The sequence below is a fragment of the Strongylocentrotus purpuratus genome, unplaced genomic scaffold (genome assembly GCF_000002235.5).
Source record: "Strongylocentrotus purpuratus isolate Spur 01 unplaced genomic scaffold, Spur_5.0 spur5_contig_836, whole genome shotgun sequence".
In the NCBI taxonomy this organism is placed as follows: domain Eukaryota; kingdom Metazoa; phylum Echinodermata; class Echinoidea; order Camarodonta; family Strongylocentrotidae; genus Strongylocentrotus; species Strongylocentrotus purpuratus.
This window is the reverse complement of record NW_022145542.1, coordinates 458,763-478,814: the sequence shown is the minus strand read 5'-3', so window position 1 is coordinate 478,814 and position 20,052 is coordinate 458,763. Positions and strand designations below refer to the sequence as shown.

General features: G+C 35.7%; 1 protein-coding gene across 1 annotated transcript; it reads right to left on the bottom strand.

Moving 5' to 3' along the window:
• Positions 1-1,550: 1,550 nt before the first annotated feature.
• LOC587613 (endoplasmic reticulum aminopeptidase 2) lies at positions 1,551-17,629 on the bottom strand. Its single transcript, XM_030985320.1, has 7 exons — positions 16,839-17,629; positions 11,054-11,333; positions 8,434-8,554; positions 4,670-4,824; positions 3,744-3,857; positions 2,783-2,917; positions 1,551-1,831 (listed from the first exon to the last, which is right to left on the bottom strand). Exons 1-7 carry the CDS (start codon positions 17,627-17,629, stop codon positions 1,604-1,606), a joined length of 1,824 nt encoding a protein of 607 aa, XP_030841180.1. The 3' UTR covers positions 1,551-1,603.
• Positions 17,630-20,052: the final 2,423 nt, after the last annotated feature.

The following is a 20,052-nucleotide window of genomic DNA, read 5'->3' as shown; positions in this document are numbered from 1 at the left end:
TGCCGCGTTCCATACGTCTGGGGCACGTGAATAAAGTCACCAACGGCTTTCCATATAATACCGTGTCATACCGTGTAACTTTTCTGTGGAAACACAGGCGTGTCGAATCGTGTCGACTGAGATACGGATTATCATAACCACAAACCGTGTCTGGCGGATCAACAGAGCATGCGAAGCCCCAATCACCACTGCAGCGTGATTGGTTGAAAAATACTTTGAAATATGCGTACACAATAATATGTTTATATATGCGCTGTACGTAACAATGAAAAATTCACGTCACAATAGAATAGCGTGGATCCTGTGTAGATCTGGATCCATGATCGAGGTCAAAGGTTGAATCTTGACTTCCGATTGACACAGTATTTGCCTGACTTGGAACACGGAATCGGGGCTAATCGGAATGCTGCGCTCTGCGGAAACAGATTGGTAATTAAATACCGTGTCGTCACGACACAGTATTTCAATTCCGGAAGAGATAATCCGTGTTCCACTTTTTTTCTGTGGAAACATGCTGAGTGACTTAGCTCTAGATAATTCACAACAAGCTTTGGTTGAAAAGGGAGAAAAGAATTACTCCAATAGGAATCTCACAATAGGCCATTTTCGTAATGTAATCAGATTTAATGCACAAATCTTTATTAAGTGCCTCGTTACAACTCATTTCATTCACCTGTTATGAATAATTGTACTTCAGTAGTCATGATGCGAGTTGCATACATTACGTCTTGTGAGGTAGGACAAGCCATAATGGCCATGTTCACACGATGGCAATTTAATTGGTCGGAGTAAAAGTCGTGTTTAGAGCTAGTTGGCGTAAATATGGTAAGGTCGGCGTAGTGACCGTCTGAACAATAGTCGTGTTAGCTAAGCCGACCTTTACGCCGACTGATACTCCTGGATTTTTCCAGGAATGCGTTGGTTCGAACCCCGGCCGCGTAATACCAAAAGACGGGAGTTGCTGCTACCTTGTTTGGCGTTCAACAATAAGGGATAGAGCAACGTCGATCTGGCGCGGCTCAGTGGCTGCCGGGTCTCACGATCAATTGGGCAAAAAGAATTTCCATTTTTGGTTTAATAAAATTTGGAGTGAACTTTAAAAGATTATTATTATTATTATCATTATTAACACGACTAGAGGATAGTCTTAGTTGACTGTGTGGATGCTCGAGTATCTGTGACCTTTCACAAGGGTTGTTTGTTTACGATTGAAAATGAAGATTAGATTTTGCGTGGTTTAGATGCGAAAGCTGGGTTGAGGTCGACTAGGGCGGGCACAACCACTTCCAGAAGTTATGCTGAGTAAGACTGGGTCGGTGGAAGGAATAGCGTAAAGCGTATGGATAACTAATGGTGTATGGAATATTTAATGCTGCAGGGAAAACTTACGCCGACTAGGAAGCCCGTCTGAACATGGCCAATGTTTGTCCTACCTATCGACAATTAATGTATGCAGTTTGCATTCTGACTTTTGAAATACAATTATTTGTAACAGGAAAATTAAATAATTTGTAACATGGCACTTAACAAAGATTTATGAATTAAATTCAAATACATTACTAAAAAGGTCATTTGCTATGAAAAACTCATCAAAGTGCTCTTGTCAATATTTTACAGAGATAGGATACAGAGCAATGTTTGAAACAATTATTTGCCAACTTTGTTTCTCCAGCATATAAAGCATGTTTACCGTTGATAAGGCATTCCAGAGGTCAGATGTCACAGCATTTTTGAATTTATACTGCTTGAGATAACGTTGGATTCCCAGCATCATGATATCCTGGTCACCGGTCATCAAAAAGCTTTGTAACATCTTCAAGATTGTTGCACCCTGGATAAAAAGAGATATTGAAGAGAGAAGAGAAAGGAAAAGAAGAGAAAGGAAAAGAAGAGAAAGGAAAAGAAGAGAAAGGAAAAGAAGAGAAAGGAAAAGAAGAGAAAGGAAAAGAAGTGAATAATAACACAAATTGTTAATAATCATATAATATTGGTTGGCTTTGGGAGGGATATTAGAATGTATTGCCTGCAACCCAAACACATTGCCACTTGTCAAAGATTGGGGCGATGTTTGCGATATTCCCTGAATGTGAAGCCAGCGAATACAATCATCATTAGTTATATCAGATATCTGTCTATTTTGTGGCCATCATGAACAGGTTTGTTTGCTTGTGGGTTCCTCTGGTTTTATGTTCTTCATACCACGCATCTTATCTGAGCTGAAAAATCATGTCATGCTTTGTTACGCATGTAGACTAGAACAAATTTGGTAAATATTTGAGGTTATTGTACATAATTATTGTCAATGGGAAATTTGGGGGATTTCCCCAAAGATATTGTACATCGGGGAAAGATTGCCTATTGTAATAGTTGTCATGGAGATGAGGCAAAAAAACACCTGTTGAATTGCCTAGCTCAGAGGCCTGGTGTCATGCAACCTCTTGTGAGATAGGGAAATGTAATGAATGAGAAAGAGAAAGAGAGAGAGAGAGAGAGAGAGGAGCAGAAGGTTGATGAAAATAAGATAAAAAAAGGAAATAGCACAGAAGACATCAAACCAAATTTAGACGGATGTGATAAGACTTCAATTTAGTGACACATATATGCCATTCATGTCATTCTCTTTATCAGATATTGAACTGAGGTAATGAGGTACTGGCATTTTATAAGAGATTTTTTTTTAAATGACTAATTTTTGTATCTTTCTTTGTTTATTGCATTTTGTAACAGACTTCCTACAGCTGAACATGTTAGGATGATAGATTTAACTAAGAAAGCAACTTACTTTACTGTATGAGATGTCATCAAATATTTCCTGGATTTGACTAGGATTATTGACTGTCACTGAGATAGGATGTGAATTAGCCTCCTGGTCTTTGCTCATTGCTCTACGGGTAGTTAGTATGATGAACTTATCCATCTGATCATGGAATGAAAACATTGAAACACAGACTTACAATCAATCAATATATCAGGTGTGGTGCCACTACTTTAGTCTCTAAATAAACTTTCAGAGGTCGTGATCAGTAATTCTATGATAAATGATTGATCATTTATAGTGCGCTTCTTTCTAGTAAACGATTTTGAGGCAAAATGAACACTGAAGTAAACGGTGACAGTAATTGTCACAATGTGATTTTGTTCTCTTTGTGGCATTTAAACAAATCCATGACCCCACTTGTTGGAGTTTTCCTTAACTAACATCATAGAAATATGACAACGATAGATTGAGAGCAAACAATGCGAATGTTTATGTATAACAAACATTTTAAACGTGACAGAATTCCTGCAATTGAGCCACATCCTGTTAAAATACTGAAGAAACAATGAAATGAAACATAACATTTAAAGGCATCGTTTAACAATGTTAGATCTGAGATGCATAGCTCTACATGTTATCAGTGTATGTGATGTGGTGTAATAATGAAGCCCTGAACAAATTGCGCTTCATAATGATCATGAAGTGCTTCAAGAGGGAATTAAATCTTTGAGTGACCGGTTTTACCATACTCATTTTTTCCCAATAGACTGTAGTGTTATGAAAAACATTAGGAAAACACAAAATTTGATTTGGACTTCCAATCATATCTCAATAATCAGACAGGCGATCGGCTTGTAAAAGTCATGGGGTTCCTTACTGACCTTAAGGTTCATAATTATCATTGCAGCATGAGCTAAATCCAGTATTTTGTTTCAGAATCTGAGACAAAGTTACCCGATCCCTTTAAGTGAATTGTTGCTCTTACCATGTGCCATTCAGGTCTGAAATGATCAGCTCCGATGTATTCCACAAACGATGCAAATCCTTCATTGAGCCACAGGTCACTCCACCATTGCATAGTTACCAAATTACCAAACCACTGCGGTGCAAGATAACCACATCAAACAGTCAATTGACATTCATCATGGTATATTAAAACTCATACAGAAATTAGAATGAAGCATGCAACACTCTTTTGTATTCAATTCACATTTTTGTTTTGTTTAGAAATAAAAATGGTCTTTCACTGAGCTCTTGCAGCTCTTTGTATTGGGAGAAAGAGAAAAAAGTTTGTTGTTTGACAAAAACAGAAACATTAATTTCTTCAATCTGAGAATACAAAACTTTGCAGTGTAAAATGATGTATATGCCGTATGGCATACTATTCAGGAGTATCATTTAAGAATCACATCCATTTTCAAAAATGATATCAATAACATGAAGCACAATCCTATCAAAGCCATTTCGTTTTCTGATTGTTCAAATACCTGGTGGCTATAATGGAATATACTGTAAGACCAGGGGGGTGTTTCCCAAAGATTTTAAGTCGAACTTAACTCTAATTTGGACTTAAAAGTTATGGAGAGCCATTTGTAGCCTTAAAATAATATATATTCAAATATAATAACTTTTATAAAAATATTTTCATAGTTTTTCAGTCCAACTTAGAGATAAGTTCAACTTAGGATCTTTGTGAAACACCCCCAAGAACCTTTTGCGACATGAACCTTTCAAAAATTATTAAGGACGACAAATTTTACACCAAGAAACTTGAGCAAAGTGAAGGATGTCAACTGGGATACAATTATTTAGTAGTGGCCTGATACTTCTGTAAATTTGAAACACTTGTGATATTTGAGAACATTTGATGAACGTACGAGAGAGTTTCTGGTTTTAACAATTATCCATTACCTGATGTGCCAATTCATGTGTAATAGTAATAACTATCAATGCTTCTTGCGGAGTTGATGTGACATTAGGTTTGTAGAGGACTGATGCCCCTCGGTAGGTGATAAGACCCCAGTTCTCCTGTGCTCCTGAATCAAAGTCTGGAATCGCTATCATATCTATAAATATTTATTTTAAAAAAACAAAAAAACACTGAATTAATACATGCATGAAGATTTCTTCAAAACAGAAAGAAAAAATTATTTAAGACAGGTAAGAAAAAGATGTACATAGAAACCGTCTAGAAAAAAAAAGGATAAACTTGACTTTGCATTTTACGTTGCATATTAACAATAATAATAGTTTGTTTTTTTATAGCGCATCTCAGGACCGAAATTATTATTATTTCTCATTGATTAATTACCATCATTGTCATCATAATAAATGTACATATTTAGTCATCAATAGCTTAATTGGAATTGCATTTTATCAAAATCTGCAACATAAAAAAAGAGGTCAACTGTATATCTGCTGTTCATGCATTTCCAACAATTTTAGAAATAGTAATTCTCATAGTGATTAAGCATATAAATTTTAATATTTACAAGTACATGTACATCCAAATTTTCAATAAAATTTCACTGTATCAGCAGTATCTTTTCCATCTAAAATCAATTCTAATTGACATAATAGCAAATAATCCATAACATAGGTAACTATTGCTTTCATGTAGCCAATTAACATTCATTTAAGGCATGAGATTGGATAAATTAGAGCCACATCTGTATTCATCTTAACTGTTTCTTATTCGCTCAGTGTACATGCACTGTCAATACATTTTGTTCCTCCTTCAGACAGTCAAAGCAATCAAGCATCAAGGGTAATGCATTTCTGAAGGATAAAGCGTCTCGATCTCTCTCTCGAGTGCGAGTGTGATAAACATGTTTTTCTTGACTGTCACTGCATAATCTCTCCACCCCCTCTTGCTTATGTGCTTCTTCCCCCACTGTCTACTGTCGACATCTGTCTTTTTTCACTCTCTTTCACTCTCGCTCTCTCTCTGTCTGTCTGTCTCTCTCTCTCTCTCTCTGGGCCTGTTTGTCCTTGGTCTATTATTGCCTGAAGTGTAATATGACTTGGGGATGAGGAGAGAGGAGATACTGAGGAATAATTATGAAATTATGAATGTAAATGTATAGGCCCATTTACACAGCCCCGCAACCATTCCTGAAAATGTGTACTGTTATTTTACACTAATGGAGAAAAAAACCCATAAGAACATACATGTACGCAACCTGGCTAGTGGCTACATGACCAATAATGGGCATTTTCATGTTGCATATTAAAGAAGGATATATCTACAACACGACATGCCCAACATGTTCAAAATCAATACCAACAACACTACAATAAAATATGGTAAAAATGAAGTGTAGAAATGTACATTGTTGATTTCATAATTTAACATCTGACACCCTTGTCACTTGTTAATGAATGGTTCTAAGTTTATTTAATGTTATATTGCTGAACACAGCACAAAAAATAAAAACAAAAGTGTTCAGAGTTATTTCCTTTCCTAAATATGAGTGTAAAGATCAAAACAAGGGTCCATTCTCATTTGATGACGAGTGTTTAAAGTACATTAAAAAAAAAAGTTTGAATAACAGGACAACATTTACTTCATTTGTGGTATTTAAAGTAACTGGATTTGAGGTACCTTTACATTATTACAAAGCTCTATACTAACTAAAGTATGCATAGGAAAAATTGATCATTCTCACAAACCTTTGAAGAACAATTTGGTATTATGTCGTTTTTTTTCAAAAGCTTTCACACAGTATCTATCATGCTCTTTAAATACAAGAGATGCATTGATAAAGAAGCACTGAGAAGCAGTGCTAAGTTAAGTTTATATCTCTATGGATAACCATCTTGAGGATATCCTATAATCGCTTAATTTCTTTCTTATCATTTTTGTTTCAGTTTAAACTGAAATACCTAGAAGCAAAGAGAGTGAAAGACAACATGTTAGAAAGGAAATTCATGGTTTTAACAAAACATACAAAAAATTAAAACTTGTTCAATATCACTTTCATTTCATATTATTCAGCTCCTTCACTCATCTTGATCTCATCAAAATCTTCAATACTTCACAATGACTTCTGGTACATCCACACTCACAATTGAACAGACTCCATCCATGCATTGTGATTACCAGGCATCCAAGTTACTGCTTAACGGGTAAATATGTAAATCTTGTGCCTCCGTGATGCCATTTCTTAGGCTTAATGGAGCAATAATCCAGCCTCAGAACTGTAATTGTTTTTCACACTTATCTAGGAGCGTTCATCTTTATGTATCGGTAGTCTCTAAATCAAGACAATATTATCTAGTTTGCTTGTACTTTTTAAAAATTATTCTCCTGCTACTTACATTACAGGACAAAATCATCCTCTTTTATTTATAATAATAATAATAAAAATATTTTATTTTTATATAGCGCTTAATACAAATGTCTCTAAGCGCTTTGCAAATATACTATTACCCCGGTCATTGGATTCATTTTATCTTATTTTGTCCTTTCTAGCAGATGGCAATGCTGTTTATTTTAACTTTATACACATTTCTCTGAAGATTGCCTCTGTAATGCTATTATCTGTTAATGAAATACAATGTCTGGTAAGGCTAGACTACATTCCATTACGATCACCATCGATGGTGCATTAGGAAAGCACATGTACTGACTGAACAAAGAAGATAAACATTGTATTGATAATGCCTTTGAAAATGAGTTGACTGAGTCACTGTTTTCAAAGTAATATTAATATAAAAATTGCTTTTCACGACCGAGTATTATATAAATGGCAAATCATCTTTCCCTTTAAGTTTAAGTCTAAATTGTACTAACAGCCCCAATTCAGTTTCTTCTATATATACATGTAGATCATGTGTGACTTGCATACACACATGTAATCTTTATTCAATTGCGGTTTTGATTAATATATTGATATTACTCTGTTGTGTATATATGTTATGCATCTTGTTTTCATTGAGAGTAAATAAAGATCGAACAAGAAAACCCCCTAGAGTCAACAAACTAAACAAAGAATATATTTGTATTATGATTATAAATGCCACAGCTCTCTAGCAACGATAAATAAATATTGTAAATTATTCAGTAGATTTTATTAAAATTCACTGACAAAACTTCATTAATACCATTTTTACTATTCTTTTGATAAATAGGAATTAAGCATGGAGATGAAATTACACTGATTGAATTACATCTGTTGTGAAATGGAAGAGGAAGATCCAAAGGAGTGGAATGAGCAATTCTGTCATGCATTATTCCAAGTATTGATCAAAACCTAGTAGGGACAGGGCATGTACTTAAAGATATCCAATACTACCACTTCTATCTAGATAATGGGTCACGATGCAAGACGTCCAAGTATTGATCAAAACCTAGTAGGGACAGGGCATGTACTTAAAGACATCCAATACTACCACTTCTATCTAGATAATGGGTCACGATGCAAGACGTTCAACTGCAGGATCTATTAAAGATAGCTGCTGATAGCATGAGCCTTCTTACATCTGATCAACAGAGAGCATAATAGATTGGAGTACTAAAATAAAAGTAGAATGTTACTTCCTACGCAGAATGCAACACTATTCATCTTAACATCCGCTTTTCCTCTCCATCTAATGCATATAATAATAATAAATAAATTCCACAAAATAAAACACCTTTTGACATTTTATGATTTCATGAGAATGACAAATACCTTGCTTGGGTAGAGGGTATGAGATGTCAAATAACGTCTCATAGAATGGAATAGTTTTGTTGACGACTTCTAAGGCTAATTGTGCTTGGTTGATCTGATCCACAGGAGCATACATGGCAACCTTGAAAAACAACAACAAAAACACAATAGTAAGTGTACAACATATATATTATCACTTAAGGGGAGGGTTTCACAAAGACTAAGATCGACTTTAAGTTGGAATTAACTATGGCAGGCCATTCGTGCCACTGTTTGCTCTCACCAAAATGATCTTTAGATAATATTTTTTCCTTCAAAAATGAATTATCAAAAAATGTAAATCCTGTGTAGATTTGTGAGAGACCAATGCCAGTAAATGGTGAGAGGAAACAGTGGCATGAACGGCCTGCCATATTTAAGTTCGATCTTAGTCTTTGTGAAACACCCCCCTGGTCTATACAGCATTCTGACATTTAACAAGTAAATGAAACTGTCAAAGTGAAATTGCCCTTTTGTAAGGCATTAATCCTCACTACCAGGTCCCTAGGAGAGGACCTAAAGCCGTTGATCTTATAGTTGCGTTAATACTTACAAGCATTTGTTGCTTTCTTAGCTGTCAGGTAAAATAACTACCATTATATACCTCACTCAAGAAATCCAGCCATCTGATTGGTCGAAATTGCATTCATAAACTTTAAATATTCCTTTAAAATTCATAAAAATAGTTCTAAAATCCCAGTTACCATGGTTACCGGGAAAATAGTTCTAAAAATAGTTCTAAAATCCCAGTAACCATGGTTACCCATAGGTTTACATGTTAAAAAATGGTTTGAGCGATCGAGGATACCGTACAGTACGTGTGCGAAGAATTGGTCAGTATTTTCATACAAGACAAGACAATTCCAAACAAGACAAAAATGGCTAAAGAAACTCTCCCAAGATTTCAACTTATGAAATGCAAGACTCGCTGACAGCAACAACAACAAAAAAGGGTACGTGAAATTATCCATAAACATGTTCGTTTAGTTGCTGAAAATGGAGTACCAGCATAGACGTAGACGAAAATAGATCTATAGTAGTCAGGGTGTCTGATCGCGCACCCGATGCTGTGTGCTAAGTTCTTCCCATAGAGTTTGCACGCAATGCAGTCTCTATGCAGTCTACGTGCATTGCGCGACCATGCCAAAAAAGTCTTCTTTTTTTTTTAATTCGAGATTCAAACCTTTATCTGTTGTGATCCTGAAGGTGATACTCAATAAGTGAGGTGTCATATGAAAGCGCAGGTTCTTCTCCATATTACCCACAGGGCCGGCCCACCCCAAAATTGTAAAAATATCTTGCTTAGACTAGAATCTAGATCTAGTCTACTCTCAAAGATACACTCGTAAAAAACAACCGTGCAGATAAACTAGAGAAAGGCCAAGGTGGTGTCATTAGTTGACTCTTGTTTTCGGCATATAAAAGTATTAATGACGGCTTTAATATTCGAGAAATAGTTGTTTTTATACGCTCTCGGGAAGGTTACAATTGGGCTATTGCCCTCGGCACGCCTCGGGCAATAGCACAATTCTAACCTTCCCTTGAGCGTTATAAAAACAACTATTTCTCTCAAAGCAGTCATTATACCATTAGATGTATGAGTACCTCAGGCATTATGAGATTACAGGCACCATGCTACTAAATGATGTGACCTGATATGGGTTTAGTCATGAGAATCATGCCCGGGTTTCACTTAAAGCAAAACTCTGAGCCTACCAGGATGCATGGTACTTGTTCTCACTTAAAGGTACTATGTCCCATTTGCAGGTCAACAAAAATGAAATGTTTAAATTCAAACGGCATATGAAAGATAATACTAATTTAGAACTTCCCTCAAAACGAAAGGGCTTGAAAATGTCTTTTAGTGGGAAAAATAATGACCATTAGTTGTTGAATCGACTGAAGTGATTACAATCACCTATTCACCTAAGTAATAGTCTGATTTTCAGCCCCTTATACTGAATGGTCGTACATTTTGTGCTGCACAAAGAGTCAATCAATTTAATTTTGGCCATTATAAGAAGTGGGTTATTGATCACCGGTAGACAAATGTTCATGTACCTTTACAGCTCATGTTATGTATGTTAATACCAAAGAAAAAAAAAAGAGTCTGTCAGTCACTCAATAGTGTCTGACAGTGAAGTCTAGAAAGTAACAGGTTTCCTTGCATAATTTGACTAATAAGGCACTGCTAACGTTTAAATTCCACAGATTGGCCATACGTGACATATTCATAATTCCTGCAAAGTTCTACAGAATTTGATGTTGGCTGCAAATGGGACATGGTACCTTTAAAGCAAAGCTCTGACCAACCAGGATGCATCGTTCTTGTTCTCACCATTTTTTTCTCACTCCTGTCTCTTCTCACTTACTTAAAAAAAAAAAAAAATGTTGTAGACATTCATCATAAAACGAGTAGAATCAATACAGAACAGAACTGATTGGAAAACAATGATTAAGCAAGATGAAGAAGATTCACTTAGTAGAAAAGACAAAGAAATCATGGTGTAAGAAGAATCTTTTGTCTTGCCCTATTTATTATTCCACAAACTTGTTCTCATACAGATCATATCCCCTCTTTCATTTGGCATACTATACTCACCTTGGTGCCGGTGCTTGTGACGTCATCAATACTGATGAAATCACACACAACAAATGCTACCAGGTAAGTGCTCATAGGAACGGTGGTCTGGTAGGTATCCAAGAGGAGCGCTGTCTCCTTATAGGGTCCATCCTTGGTTTGTGCTGGCATGTTGAAGAGTGTGATATGATCCTTATCATGGACTATCTTCAGTGAGAACTTGGCTTTCATGGCTGGCTCATCAAAGCATGGGAAAGCCTGTCGAGCCGAGGTCGACTCAAATTGTGTGGAAGCCATCGTTCTGAAATGATATCAACATCGCACTTTACTTAATATGATTATTCAAAATACTGTTACTACTAGTATATTTTTTTAATAAAGTATTTACAATTCAGAAATAACAAAGATTAGATTTATTAAGCACCCTGTTCATTCATACATTTGACTTTTAACAGTGGTGGTGGTTATTTTACCCGACAGCAAAGAAAGCAATAAAACATTGTTAGTAAGCAACCAGAAGACTGACAGCTTTAGGTCCTCTCTGAGGGATCTGGTAACGAGGATTAATGCCTTACCAAAGGGCACTATAGCACATGAAGTAAAAATTGTCAACCACAAAGTACATTCATCTGATAATAGCCTACTGTGCACTTTACTTTGACATTTATTAGAGAGCAACAGGGAAATCAGTATCCCATGAAATTGTGAAGATCTATTCAAATACTCAATACTGTACATTTATATCTGCACAACCTCAAAGTACAAAGATACACCAACAGCATGGTGGCCTGTACTTCAACAGAAGAAGAAGAAGAAGAAATGCCTGCATCAAATACATACATATACATGTACAGTACATTAATACCTAACATACTGTACGTGGCATCCATCTCCATCCGTGTGGTTGACATGATCATCATCATGATTTTTTTCATTCCACTGATTTCATTCTACTTTTACTTTAAGGTTTGAAAAAATAAATTTAAATTTATTTTACATTGTATTTACTACAATGTTTTTCTGAATGGTATCAGAGTGAAATAGAAAGGTTTATCTCATTTTGTCCCCTTTTTTTGCTACAAATAGATATCTATGTTTACAAAGTCATCTTATGTGTAGCTTTCGATTAAATAACAGTTCACTTTTGACTCTTTCAAAAGACAACAATATTCAACATTCCACTTAAACTTAAAGGGTGGTCAAATGAGCTTTTCTTTATAATGTATATGTACACTTAACTAAATTATTCATACCACGTTTTGTAATTTTTCAAGTACTTGTATGTGAAAAATGTATTTGTGTTGATTTATGATTCTTGTGAATGTGGCATAAAACATGTACATCTATCTAATGTATTCAACAAAGGCCCTAATTGAACCAGTCCACATTTTATTCTTAGGGTTATGAAAAACACACATCGATTTTTTTTTTTTACAAGAGGGATTAACTAGTTGTTAACTGTATATTATTATACATGTACATTAAGTAGGTTAAAAAATAAAGCCAATGTTTTCTTTGAAGTGACCACTTTGTCACTTGTTCACAGACCCCACGCCCCAGCTATTTGTTAGGTGCAGGTGCTTCTATTGTGATTGATGGATTCTATTCAACAAAATGGTGACCTGACATCTCACATACAATTTATGTTTATTTGTTTGCACAGGAAATCACCAACGTCATTCCAGCGTCTACTCGTATTGATTGACTGTCATGTCGTCTCTAGACCTGATTTGGTAAATGCCACAACTACAATATCATCCCACGCCCACTGCCACATCGAAAAAACGAATCTTTTTCCAGAATTTTGTCCACCTACATGTAAGGTAGCTTTAATCATTTATTTCTATTTATCATTACTTCTTTTAATTTTTGTATTTCTTTATTTATCATTACTTCTTTTAATTTATGTATTTTTTTATTTATCATTACTTCTTTTAATTAATGCATTTGTTTACAATATTTGTTTGTTTATGTGTATTCTATTTTTTTGGCCTATAGAAATAATATGGTTAAAGTCTGATCGAAATTATAGACAAATTTATGGCTAAGTTCTATATACAAGGACCAAATACCGGTAGTGATTTAAGGCAAGCTAAGAATTATCTATCAACAATCAAGGCAAATTCAAAGACTCTTGTTAAAAAGTACGACAATAATTTTTTTTTTTAAATATTAAAAAAATAAGAAAAACAGAAAAACAATAACAGAAAAAACAACTTAAAATTAACCATACCATAACTAACATCAAGGAAAGAAAATAAGTAATGTGGAGGGTCAAAAATTATTGGATAACAAAAGTACCAATCTCAATGTTTGTCGTTGATATTATTTTCATCAAATCCTTCCTTCATTGTGACCCCAATTATATCAATGTCAAATGAATGATGTACAGGTTGAGACAAACACCAGTAGAGCAATGTGTATTATGTAAGAGAACTTTAGAGAAGGGAAAATCAATTTTCATTGATGGGGAATGTCAAATGACTAAAAAATCATGAAAGGGAAGCTACATACTTTATGTTTAAGTAATCATACCCTAAAATATTAGTTTACGGCATTCAACGATTCATCTGAGAGATCTAACACCAAACTAACAATGGACCGAGCAAGTATACAAACTAAAGTGCTTTATAAAACAACTTTCACTTTCAGTCAGACAACCTATTTGATATCAGGAATATATTGTCTATTAGGAGCCAGACGGGCATTAACTTATAAACTTCAATACAGAGTCAATGCCCTGCTCAGCTCTACAATCATTAATACTTGACACTCGAAATACAGGAAACAAGGGAACGCTCTCGGCGGTCTCGCCTGCATAACGCAATTCAATATGATAAACCAGAACTTCAATGACGTAGCGCTCAGCATCTCGCACAACAAATATCATAAATTTTATGTGGTACACTTTTGAACTGGTCAAAAAATTAAAATTTGATGCCCTGGAAGGGACATAATTTCATTTCATTTGCATAAAGTACCATAAATAATCAATGGAGCAAAATTTCAAAATTCTGTGTAGAAGTTTAGTGTACCAAAGTTAGCTCTACGATATAAAGCAAACCAAATCAAAATCGGTCGAAATATGAAGGAGAAGAAGCATTTTTTGTGATTTTTAAATTATTTTTGGAATAAATTTGCATAAATTACCATAATTAATCAATGGAGCAAAATCTCACAATTCTGTGTAGAAGTTTAGTGTTCCAAATTTAGCTCTACCAGATAAGGCAAACCAAATCAAAATCGGTCAAGAAATGAGGGAAAAGAAGCAATTTTTGTTATTTTTGGAATAAATTTGCATAAATTACCATAATTAATTAATGGAGAACAATTTCAAAATTAGGTGTAGCAGTTTAGTGTACCAAAGTTAGCTCTACCAGATAAAGCAAACCAAATCAAAATCGGTTGAGAAATGAAGGAGAAGCATTTTTTGTGATTTCGAATAAATTTGCATAAATGAATTTCACAATTCTGTGTAGAAGTTTTAAATCCCCCTCCTAGCTAGCCCTATCATATGAAACAATCAGAATCAAAATCGGTTGAAAAATAACGAAGAAGAAGCACTTTGAAAATCTTGATGTTGATGACACAACAAAGTCTAAGTTTGTTGACCTTAAATGACCTTTGACCTTAACTTAGTGACCTGAAATTCTACTCACATGATTGGGGAGACTTGATAACCCTATAGTCCAAGTTTCATTGACTAAGAACTTATACTTTCAAAATTATATCAAAAATTCAAAAACTTAACCTTAGGTTAAGTTTTCGATGATGATGCTACAACATAGTCCAAGTCTGTTGACCTGAAATGACCTTTGACCTTGACTTTGTGATCTGAAATTCTACTCACATGATACACCAGTTTACAGTTGTGTGCGCCATTTTAATTGGCGAGTAAACAAAGCCAATGACCTAGAGGTCATGTATTTATGCGTAAATTAAGATTGCGCCCATGCAAATTATGATGATATCACTGCCTGCGCGCTACGTTGTGCGCGCATATCATCATTTGCATGGGCGCAATCTTAATTTACGCTTAGCCTAAATACCACTGACGTGACCTCGGTTCATTGGCCCTGAATTCAGGGCCAATGACCCGAGGTCAACTGTCTGCGCATGGGCACTGATACAACTGTAAACTGATGTATTGGGGATACTTGATTACCCTTTAGTCAAAGTTTCATTGACTAAAAACCTATACTTTAAAAATTATATTAAAAATTCAAATACTTAACCTTAGGTTAAGTTTTTGATGTTGACGCCGCCGTCGCCGTCACCGGAAAAGCGGCGCCTATGTCTCGCTTTTTGCTACGCAGGCGAGACAAAAATTGTTTGCTATAATGTATTTGCATTTTTATTCTCGATTATTAAAACCTTTAAAAACCTAAATATTTATACCTGTAATTAAAAATTTGACACATAAGCAAGTGCACATGTATAATTCAGAATTCAGGGGCCCGTTCCTAGAAACCGTCATAAGTCTAACTTCTTGACTAAATCAGCGTTAGTGAGCAACTTTTCCGCTACGTGTTTCACCAAGCCCTCTTTGCCAAGATCAACGACAACATCCTGACTAAGGAGTTATGACACCTCTGACACCGTCGTATCTCTATCATAACTATTTAGTCGAAGGGCAGCGCCGTCACATGTCATTTATTGACAAAAGGACAATAAATCCTCCAACTATGATTTTTCTACACATTCACTTAAACAGTGGGTTATCGTTTTTTGTATTTGATAATCTTATGAAAATATGCCATGTTTGTATTTAAGGATTTTCCCACTTAAATAAACTGATTATACGCCTTTATTTCCACATTGTAAACTCGTCGAAGGGATATGTATTTTGCCACGGCAGGCAAGCCATAGTTTGAAGTGTATTCTTCAATTTTCAGACACATATTGCTTTCGAGATAAATTCTATCTTCAAATGTGTAAAATGAATAGTTTAAAACATGTTTTGTTGACGTTTGGAATGTTGAAGTTTTGTCATTTGATTATTCAACTGACACCTAAAACATTGGACACAAACTTCATTACATCGTATTTTTCTAAGAATAATATATTGGTGTATTTTTTATAAACTATCAAACGAAAATATCCGGGGGGTACCCATCTCAAGAACAAAACTGATTCACCGGTCATGTAATGAAATACTCACAATTATATTTTACAAGTACTTATATTGTATAATCTACACAAATTTGGTAGTATATTGCATCTCTTATTTCTTGGTATCATTTTCAATCTTTTTTATTACTAATTCATTTAAATAATTGCATTTTCCCTAATATTAATTTTGTAATAATCCGGTGGTATTGCGACTAAGTCTAAGTCTCGGCTCCTATTCTCGCCGATAGTATCGATCTCACGAGATACTAGCTAGTAAGCTCTTCGTGAAACGGTTTAGGAAGATCAGAGACATCTCCGTAGTTGGCGGATAAAGTTATGACTGTCTTGTCGGTGGTTTCTAGGAACGAGCCCCAGGATCCCACCTTGCAGTGTTTTCTTGACACTGACTTAACCTGGAAATGTAATACACAATATTTTTTTCCTTTTTTCCTCCATTCTATTCTTTTTCTTGATACTTGATTTATCCTGGGACAAATTTTTTCCTTCCAAACTCCAGTTTTTTCTTCCATAATGGGGACCTTACCAAAAATCATAATCCCAGTTCTTACACATACTGGGGATACAAACAAATTTAACTTTTGCTTCATCACAAGATAATGAGAATAAACCATTATCTATTGCAACCCAACTCGTAATCGATATAAAACTATCACGCACTGGATTTCATACTTACACTGGATTTCCGTTCTTTTTATAGGAGCTCCTGTAGAATCCATCCAAACCCTCTGCTAACGTGTAGTTGAACTCCAATGTCAGGATACAGTGCACATCGTTGCTGATAGGTTTCTCAAAATGAACAGATATCTGATCGTTTTTCTTGAAGAAGAGGAGCTTCTCAACAGCAACACTTGCCTCTGGTTGATCAACTAACTCTATTGATTCTGGCTTGAGGATGGATATGTCCTTGGCATGAAATATGAGGAAGGATATCTCCTCTGTCGTGTTAAAGTGAATGACAACATTGCCCCGTACTTCAAAAGTTGAGAGGTTAGGATGTAAGAAGATTTCGTACACAAAGGGATTGGCAGACGATGGGAGCCGAATTTCATTCCATGGAAACAGTTCGCCATTTGTTGCAGTTGCTTGTGTGGGAGCCACTGCAGTTGGTGGTGCTACTTTAGTCGTTGTAGCTGCTGATACCGTGGCACTGGCAGGTGGCTCTTTTGATGGACTAGTCGTTGCTTTGATTTCCTGTGCATTGTTATGGCACTGAACGCCATGTTTGTCCAGTTCATAGATTGTAACGGATGCTACAAGAAACATTACCAGGAGCATGATGACTAGAACAGCGATCACCTTGTTCTTTGTACAGTTTGTGTTTGGGAGTCGCACCCGTGATTTGGTTCTGGTTCTGATGGGCTCGATCTGTACCTTCACCTCTTCCCGTGGTTTGAAAGCATCTGGCTGGGAATCCAGATCAAACTGATCACTGACATCATCGCTCTGCAGTCGGTACGACGTCATTGTGAATGCTTGCCCTGCTCCAGTTTGTTGCTTGAATGATTCTGTGGTGAACCTGATGAGCAGGCACTATTGTTTAGAACCAGTAACCTGTAGATCCACCAAAATGTATGCATACTTCTTGAACAAAAGTTGCCATTGAAAGTTTTTCTTTTCTTTTCAAAAGGCCAATTTACAACTGCTTTAAAATTGTACAGATTATCCATGAACAAAAGTCGCTCTTAAAGACCCTAAAGTTTGCCACATACTTGCCTGACAGAATTACAATGTAAATTTAAGGGGAATTCAACTGATGTATACACAATTCTATCATCATACATAATAGGTCAAGGAAATAGTTTGCCACTAAGAGTTCTGGAAAGAAACATCCATAAATTTGATTGGTAAATAGGTTAAATAACAGACCTTGTACGCTACATTATAACACTTACAGGGTGTATACATACTGTATGTTGTATGTTAACAATGTCAAGAATGTCTTCTTATTTTTTCAAAAAGTCTGACTGTTATTGTTTGTTCTTGGTTTGGATGCTTTTAATGGTCAGAAAATGGTACACCTGTTCTTGTTGTTGTAATACTATTTCATATTTCATGTATACACAAAAAAGGGGCGTTAAGCATAAGCTTGAAGTGACGTCCTACAGTATCTAGAATAAAAATAAAAATACATACATTTACAACATGAAGCGATGCATGCAAATTAGGTTTATAGGAAGGAAGAAGGAAGGAAGAAAGATGGAAAAAGAGTGAGTAGAGAAATATTTACAGAAGGTAGCATTGACAAAATTTATTCAAATTATATTCTATACTGTAGGTAATTTTCTTGATGTAATCAAATTGAAGGCACAAAGCTTTGATAAGTGCTTCGTTACAAATTATTTCATTAACCTGTTCAATTACAAATAATTGTATTTCAATAGTCAGAATGCGAGCTGCATATATATTACATGATGTTTTAGGTAGGACAAGCCAAAATGTGTGTTCTACCTGGCAACAATTAATGTATGCAATTTGCATTCCCACTATTGAATTACAATTATTTGTAACAGGTGAATGAAATAATTTGTACCGAGGCACTTATCAAATATAAGTGCATTCAATTTAGAGGGAGTGTCGTGGTTGAGTAGTTTAAGGTGCTTGACTCGAGATGCGAAGGTCGAGGGTTCAAATCCCGAAACGGCACTAATATCCTGTGGCAAGATATTAACCTGCACTTGCTACTCTCCACCCAGGTGTTAAACGGGTACCCGCTAGGATGCGACCGTTAATGTTGGTCAAACAGTCTTTGAGCATCAAGTAATGCCTGGCTGGAATGCTCCCCAGGGAGTGGAGATTGTGCACACAGTGTGTGCAGGCAAGCACTGAATCCAATGACTGGGGTAATAGTATATTTTTAAAGCGCTTGGAGACATTGCATAAAGCGCTATATAAATGCTAAATATTATTATTATTATTAATGTATACAAATAATTTGTAATTATACAATTTATACATGCACGACTGTTAAAACTAACTATTAAAAAAAGCTAATGGACAGGTAACCTCTCACTTAATTTTGTTTAAAATGTTGGAATATTATACACATTGTACACGTAACTTAATTTCTTAACATATGAACATGCAGTTTATTTTTTTCAATTCATTCTAAGTAATTTATCAAACTGCTTTGTTTATTGGCAAGTCTCACAGGTTATCATACATATACAGTGTATATTCTTGTACAAAATGATGTTTTACTTTTACACATGTGTATACTTGTATCATTGCTGGTTACAATATTAATAATTTGTTTCAATCATGTGCTGCCACATCTGCCTATGTCGTTGAGAGCTCATATCAAGGATATCTCAACGACATAGGCAGATGTGGCAGCACATGATTGAAACAACAGACCTAAGACACAGCAGCAGGAAAGCGTGGGCCACAATACGCAGGCTCGGAATTGACAGCACCAGAGCTCAACAGCATTATAATGTTACAGCAGACGAAGTAGCAAATCAGCTGTTGAAAAATGGAAAGGCCCCCAAGACGACTAATTCACACAGGCACAAACTACCTGGAGTTGACCAGAACATGTCTCTTTTCACAAGACCTATTTCTGAAGAAGAACTACAGAAAGGTATCTCCACGCTACACGTCAACAAGGCGGCAGGCATCGATGACATCAGATCGGAGCAGATCAAACACATGGGCTCTGTAGCACATAAAATGCTGCTAGACATGTTTAACAACTGCATCGAGAACACCTGTGTCCCAAAACAGTGGCTCCGAACCAAAGTCGTCGCTATCCTCAGGCCAGAAAAGGACTCGAACGAAGCCAAGAACTTTCGACCGATCTCGCTCCTGTGCCAAACATACAAGCTGCTTGCATGCATGAACGCCTTATTCTCAACAGAAATGGGCCTCACGTCGACAGCCAACTAAAC

Coding starts and splice junctions, on each gene's coding strand:
- LOC587613 (XM_030985320.1), bottom strand. CDS start 17,629: ATGACGTCGTACCGACTGCAGAGCGATGATGTCAGTGATCAGTTTGAT. Junction 8,555..11,053: donor TCACAAGCACCGGCACCAAG/GTGAGTATAGTA, acceptor TTGTTTTTCAAG/GTTGCCATGTATGCTCCTGT. Junction 4,825..8,433: donor ATACCCTCTACCCAAGCAAG/GTATTTGTCATT, acceptor AAATATTTATAG/ATATGATAGCGATTCCAGAC.